Source organism: Mus caroli, unplaced genomic scaffold (genome assembly GCF_900094665.2).
Source record: "Mus caroli unplaced genomic scaffold, CAROLI_EIJ_v1.1 scaffold_20763_1, whole genome shotgun sequence".
Taxonomy (NCBI): Eukaryota; Metazoa; Chordata; class Mammalia; order Rodentia; family Muridae; genus Mus; species Mus caroli.
The window spans coordinates 1,592-8,614 of record NW_018390071.1 but is presented as its reverse complement, the minus strand read 5'-3'; the positions used below and the strand labels follow the sequence as shown (position 1 = coordinate 8,614).

General features: G+C 39.6%; 1 protein-coding gene across 1 annotated transcript in view; it reads right to left on the bottom strand.

The window, feature by feature from the left end:
- Positions 1–1,734: 1,734 nt before the first annotated feature.
- The window catches only part of LOC110288467 (vomeronasal type-2 receptor 26-like), a gene marked incomplete at its 3' end in the record, with an annotated part of 6,879 nt that continues 1,590 nt past the window's right edge, over positions 1,735–7,023 (bottom strand). The window contains exon 2 of the mRNA XM_021154807.1: positions 1,735–2,538. Coding sequence (XP_021010466.1) covers positions 1,735–2,538 — 804 coding nt within the window. The remainder of the gene's footprint in view (positions 2,539–7,023) is intronic.

Below are 7,023 nucleotides of genomic sequence, written 5' to 3'. Positions count from 1 at the left end.
ATATAATGGTAGTCTACAGAATGGGAAAGGATTTTTAATAACTCTACATCTGACAGGAAGCTAATATCCAAAATATATAAAGCACTGAAAACATCAGGCATCAACAATCCACCAATCTAATTTTTAAAATTAGGTACAGAGCTAAAGAGAGAATTTTTAATAGAGGAATCTCAAAGGGACGAGAAACATTGAAAAATACTATTCAACATCCATTATAGAAACACAAATCAAAACTACAATGAGCTACATCTTAGACATGTCAGAACAGCTATCATCAACAATACAAGTAACAGGTCCTCATGGCAAGATGTGGAACAAGGGGAACACTCTTGCATTGATAGAGGGACAGTAAACTTGGAAAGACACTACAGAAATCAACATGATAGATCCTCNGAAAATTGGGAATTGATCTAGCTCACGACCCACCTATGCCACTCTTGAGCACATACCCAAAGGANACTCCATCTTACCACAGGGGCACTTGCTCAATTAGATCATAGTGGCTATATTTAAAATAGCAGTAAACTGAAAGCAATATAGATGTCTCTCAACTGAAGAATAGACAACAAAAATGTGGTAGATTTATGCAATATAGTACTACTCCAGAGATCTTTAGTTAACAAGGAGGGTTGTGGGAGTGAGATGGATGGGTCACATGGAACTCCCTGGCAATGGAAAATAGAATAGATTTTGTGGGTTGACTAGAGGGTGGGTGGAGATGGGAACAAGAAGGAAAAAGTTTGGGGAGGGAGGTACAGAGGGAAAGGGTATGGACAGAAAGACAATGAGATAGATGTCAAAACCTAGTGAATTGGAACTTCCTGAGACCTATGAGGGTGACTTCAGTAAGGACATAGTAATGGAGGATATGCAACCTGAACTGCCCATCTTCTGTAACCAGGCAAGGCTCCCAGTTGTGCACCTGGAATACCAACCTACTCTCACACCTCTGAATCCACAATCTGTCCTGACTGCAAGATGTGCTGACACAATGGTGTCTCAGAATTTGTGGGAGTGACCAATCAAATGACAGGTCTAACTTGAGGCTCAAGCCATGAGAGGCAACCCAGGAAAGACATTGCCTGGATGGCCAGGAACCTGAAACTGGGTGACTCAGAGACCTAAGGTAAAACCAAATACAATAGACCACCACAACAGCAACAAGTCAAAGAACAGATCCCTAAGGATATTCTGCTATAGTCATAGAACAGTGCCTAGTCCAGGTTTCATCATAAACATTTCATCTTGCAACTGATGGGAGTGAGTAGAGCCCAGGCTGGCCTCAAGCTCATGATCCTTGTACCTCAGCCTCGCATAAGCTGGAGAACAGTCATGGATGATATTGTTGAGCCTTATAAAAGCTATGTGTTCTTCTATAAGTAGTAATAAAAAAGATGTGACAATAAAATTTCATAAATACTTTTTATGAGTGTGCTTAGTCTAAGAAAAGCATTTTTAAGCATCATAAGCATATTGTATTCTGAGAGAAATGTTAGCTCAACTTTAAACACTACAATGTGTTTTTTTTTTCATTTCCTCTGACTTTATATCTTTGTGATACTTATGCTACTGAAATAAACATGAGAACTTTGAGAAGAAGATAGTAGCACAAAGAAATATGCTAGAATAAGAAATACTTTTCTAACACTAATTATGAAAGACCATCAATCAAAATGCAGAACTTACAAGCCAGGGCCCAGTNCTCTAGGAAAACATAAGAACAGCCATTGTTACCTTCCATGGCAAAGGAGCCCGGAGTACACTTTTATCCAGTGAGTCTCCTTCCACTCTGAGTGACAGCTCTTCATGGAGTGCCTGGGCAATGGCATACACAGCAGCATGGACTTTGTAGCTCGAGGGTGAGGTATTNATATCCCAAGCATGCAGANGTCGTGTGCTCAGGCTGCCATTTGGCTCACATAGACTTTGTTCCCTGACTCCATCCTTATCAAAATATGGGCATTCAAATAAGATGGACCACACATCCTGGATAAAGGTATCATGAGGGTATTTTCTAGGTTGAACACTTCTGAGAAAATCCTTGAATCCCAGAATTTCATCCATGTGAAACAAAAATAATAATCCTCCACCAAAGTGTCTATAAATACGATTTTGTTCAATAGGTAATGTGATATACCAATCAGAAGTTGTGATCCAGACATTACCAAAAGGAGCATAGTAAATTCTGAGATAGACACTAATCAGAAAATCATGAGTGTCACCAAATGCAACAATAACATGTGTCAATGTGACTCTTTCCATAAAATCTTTCCGGTTTACTGATTTTGTAGCAGAAAATTCTTTAACCTTTTCTGCAAATGCAATACAAAGTCCATGATTTGTCATCTCCTCTGTGATGTCTGTAAGGAAGAGTTCTCCCCTCATATCTGGAACCACCAGGCCAACCCAGACCCAAGTGAAGTATAGCAGCAGTTGAATAATTCCCTGATACAGAGCTGCGNTGTGCACTGGAAACTGGTAAGGAGACTGGAGCTGGACATTGGTCCCAAGACTGTGGTCAAAAGGAGCATAACTGATCTAAACAGAAAGAAAGTTACTACTTAAGACAAGACAATTTTGTTCATTCTCAAATGATTTGGTTTATGTTTTCTGTTTATGCACTCTAGGAGATATGGAGCAATTAAGTAACTTTGCTAAGAAATACCAACTTGTTACCTGTGTCACTTACTTCTCACTGTGTACAGGAAATGTGTCTTTTCCTTTGTACTTTTATAGAAAATACCAAACAGGTATACCACACAGTATCTATCTCCTGATCTCAGTTCAGGTTATACCAGTCAAACAAGAGCATTTGCAAACCTGTCACTTCCCATACCAGAACTTTCATCTTCCTGAAAAGGGAGGTGGAGGAACATTAACACTAAAGGCCTTTTACTTGAAGTCACTAATCTATAACTAATTATCCAGTAAAGAGGAAATCTATGAAGCATTATAAAATCGACTCATGAAGTCTATATTTCCCTAGAAGTTTATATGTCTTGTGTCCTCTGTAATGCTTAATATGTAGTCAATTCTCTTAAAATAGCTTGCAGAGGATGGAAGGCTGACTATCTACCTCAATGCTTATTGTAAAGTCTCTCTTTTAGCAGGACCTTCTGATTACCCCCATCACATTGCTATCCTTTTCACCAGAAATCAACAACTGAATTGTCTAATCTGTGATTTCTATGCTGTTTAGGCCATCTACTTGGGTGGGAGGGGCGGTGGACTAGATTATTAATTACCTTATCTGCTATATTAAATGACCAATTATCAAATTCAATTCACTTAATCTAATATCGGCATAAAACAATCCTTTTCCTTAATATGTGCTCTTAGGATTATATCTTTAGTCCAGGAACACATTTCCCAGGTTTGGCCAACACTATCAGTCTGCCTTACTGAATCTAATATCTCTATCTACACTGGTGTTCTCTGAATACCCTGGTGTCCCATGGTTCAGACTGGGACTTGATCCCCTTTCAACACAAATCCCCTAAATAATAAATTCCTAAAATCAGATGCCCACTAGGTCATGCCCTAATACATGGCTCACATCATGGTTCTATGCACTGACTTCTCCACAGGCATCTGAGTCTAGAAGTTTAAAATATTTCACTTATTAGATCCAAAATCATGAGACTCAATACATGTTACTTCATTTTTGAGAGAAGAGTGGTTAGGAGAAGGAAAAGGAATAGGAAATCAGGAATCACAACATGAGGTAAACATGAATACTTTGAGGAAAGAAAGAGTAGCATAAAGACATATTCACTATTAATTAAATGCAAAAAAGTAAGCAATTTAAAGCATGACACATGATGGTACGATTTTTTATATCAATAAATTCTGATAATGGGTTCATGAATCCCATGAATCTAATTAATAAAACATCATTTAAATAATGTTTTATTTAAAATTAATATGCTAATTCAACATGTATCTAAATATCTGAATGAACTACTTTTAAACCATAAATTTTATATATATATTTGAAGTGTTACAAATCACATTCAAAAGCTAAGTAAGGTTCTGTCTTGGAGAGAACTGTTGTCCTGCTGACAGGATAAGCCCAGGCTTCTCTCTGGCCTACAATCCAGGTGTCAGCTGTAGATTAGCTGACAAAGCAGAAGAACTATACTTTGTCACTCCCTATGACTCAGAGAGGTATGGCAGACTGCCATCTCAGGAGAGAACTGATCATCTTGCTCTGACCTCCTGTGGGGGACTGAGAATGAGGAATTACAATAATTCACATAGGATGCATGGAAGTCAACAGGCCTGCTTGAGGNTGTTTTAGCAGAAAGGTGTCACAATTGAAGGTCACAATGGCAACAAACCGAATATTTATGTAGGATGAGGCTTGCCTCAGGGACTTTATAGAGGGAGGATCTAGTTCACTGTCTTGCTGCCTAGCGGGTGACCTCGACATCAGATTATAACNGTAGAGTCTGATATATATTTAATCATGAGGCTGAGGAGGGGGCTCAGTGGGTTGGAAGTGCTTGCTCTACAAAAATAAGGGTCTGCATTTGAATCCTCAGCATTCCCATAACAAGTCAGACATTGGTGTGTGTGCTTGAAACTTCACATAGCAGGGTAGAGACAGATAAAACACTGGAGCCTGCTGACCAGTCAACTGAAAATTCTGACTCAAGGCAGCAATGTAGAAAGTGATGAAGAAAGAATGTCTGGACTCTATGTGTTCTGACATGCCTATCTGTACAGTCCTAACACACACAACACATGCCATACATAACCATACAAACACACACATATGCATATACACACATATATGCACATACACACATGCTCAAACATAATCATACTATCATGTACACACACACATAAACACATACAAATGCACACACACATTGAAAGAGCAGGAAAGAGAGAGAGGAGAGAGGGAGGGAGAGAGAGAGAGAAAGAGAGAGAGAGACTCAGAGAGAGAGACTCAGAGAGAAAGAACAAATAACTATGGCACATCCATATAAATTNTCTTCAGCTCAAGGATGTGCTCTGGAAAATATGAAAGTGAATCAAGAAAGAAAAGATGGATGACTTAACATGCAGAGGACCTAACACAGAGAACTGGTTGAGACAGGAGACCGACATAAAGTACTCAAGCTGTCAAAGAGAAGAAATGGAAAGAAAGGATTGTCAAATGTAAAGTTGGGATGATTTACATATATTAGGGATGTGCTTACATACACTAGAGATGGTTTACTTATTCTACACAGAAAAATGCCAACATGATAGAGGAAAGAAAACATGAACAGAATATGATCTGCAGCATAGCACTGCCAACTTCAAGTTCGTGCTTAGGAAGTGTGTGAGTGGTTTGCTAAAGGAAATGATAAAATTGTCTCAGGACATTATGAGTATGTTGAAGTGGTAGCGTTAGTCCATGTGCATTACTACCAGTGTCAGACAGCTGGCCACAGGTTTAAGAGCATAATTTGAATTTCAGCTATTAAAATGAGGACACCATAATTTTGCAGGCAAATAGATCGAGCTAGAAAACATCACCCTGAGTGAGGTAACCCAGACCAAAGAGTACATACCCAAAATGTATGTACTCACTGATAAATGAATATTAGCCAAAAAGTACAGAATTGCTTTTAATTAGAACTAGCCAAAAAGACGGGGTCCCCAGTAGAGAGATGGGGCCACTTAACGTCTCTCAAAACTTTTGACCCGGAATTGTTCCTGCCTAAAAGAAATACAAGGACAAATGGAGCAGAGAGTAAAGGAAAGGCCATCCAGTGATTGGCCCAGTTTGGAATCCATCCCATGTTTGGGCACCAANCCATAACCCTACTAGTAATGCCATGTCGTGCTTGCAGACAGGAGTCTAGCATGGCTGTCTTCTCAAAAGCTCTACCAGCACCTGACTGAGACGGATGCCGTAATGACAGCCACTCATTGATCTGAGGTTAGGGAACCCTATGGAAGAGTTAGGCAAAGACTGAAAGAGCTGAAGGGGATGGCAAACCCATTTGAAGAGCAACGATAATCTGGATCCCTGGGAGCTCCCAGACTAAGCCACCAACCAAAGAGCATACATGGGCTAGGCTGTGGCCCCCCAGCACATTTGTAGCAGAGAACTGCCTTGTTTATCCTCCATGGGAGATGTTGTGCCTAACCCTGTAGAGTCAGGATGCCACAGGAAAGGGGGATACTTGGGGCATATGGTGAGCGTTAGTGGTGGGGAGCACCGTCTCAGAGGCAAAGGGGGTGGGATTGTATTAAGAACTCCAGGTNGAAGACTGGAAAGTGTGGCAACATTTGTAATGTAAATGAATCTGTGACAAAAATGAGCCAAGTACAATTATTTACACATTTCTTTTAAGTAACTGTATACATTATAAATATCACAATAAGCATATGCCAAAAGTAGCATATTTAAAATAAGAAATAAAATTCCTNAAGATGTAGCTATTACTGGGCACATATCTAAAAGATGCTCCAACATATAACAAGGANATGTGCTCCAGTATGTTCAATGAAGCCTTATTTATAATAGGCAGAAGCTGGAAAGAACCCTGAAATCTCTAAACAGAAAAATGAATACAGAAANTGTGGTACAATTAGACAATGGAATACTATTCATCTATTAAAAATGATGACTTCACAAATTTTGCAGGCAATTGGATAGAGTTAGAAAATGTCACTTTGAGTGTGGTAAAGCAGGCCCCAAAAGACATACATGGTATACACCCACTGATAAGTGTATATTTCTCCCAAAATCAGAATACTCCTCGGTAGAGAAAAGCAAGGTGGGAGGAGCCACCAGAAAGTCCCAGATGCCAGAGATGTGAGAGGCTCTTAGGACACAATTGGGATGAAATTAGCCACAATATCCAATAGGGGGGGAGATAGAACCTGAAGAGACCACCTCCAGAAGATTGGCATGGCCAACATTTGAGGGATGTGTTCACTAACCATCTCAAATTTTTGCACAGAATTGATCCTGTCTAAAAGAAATACAGGGACAAAAATGGAGCAGAGACTGAAAGAAAG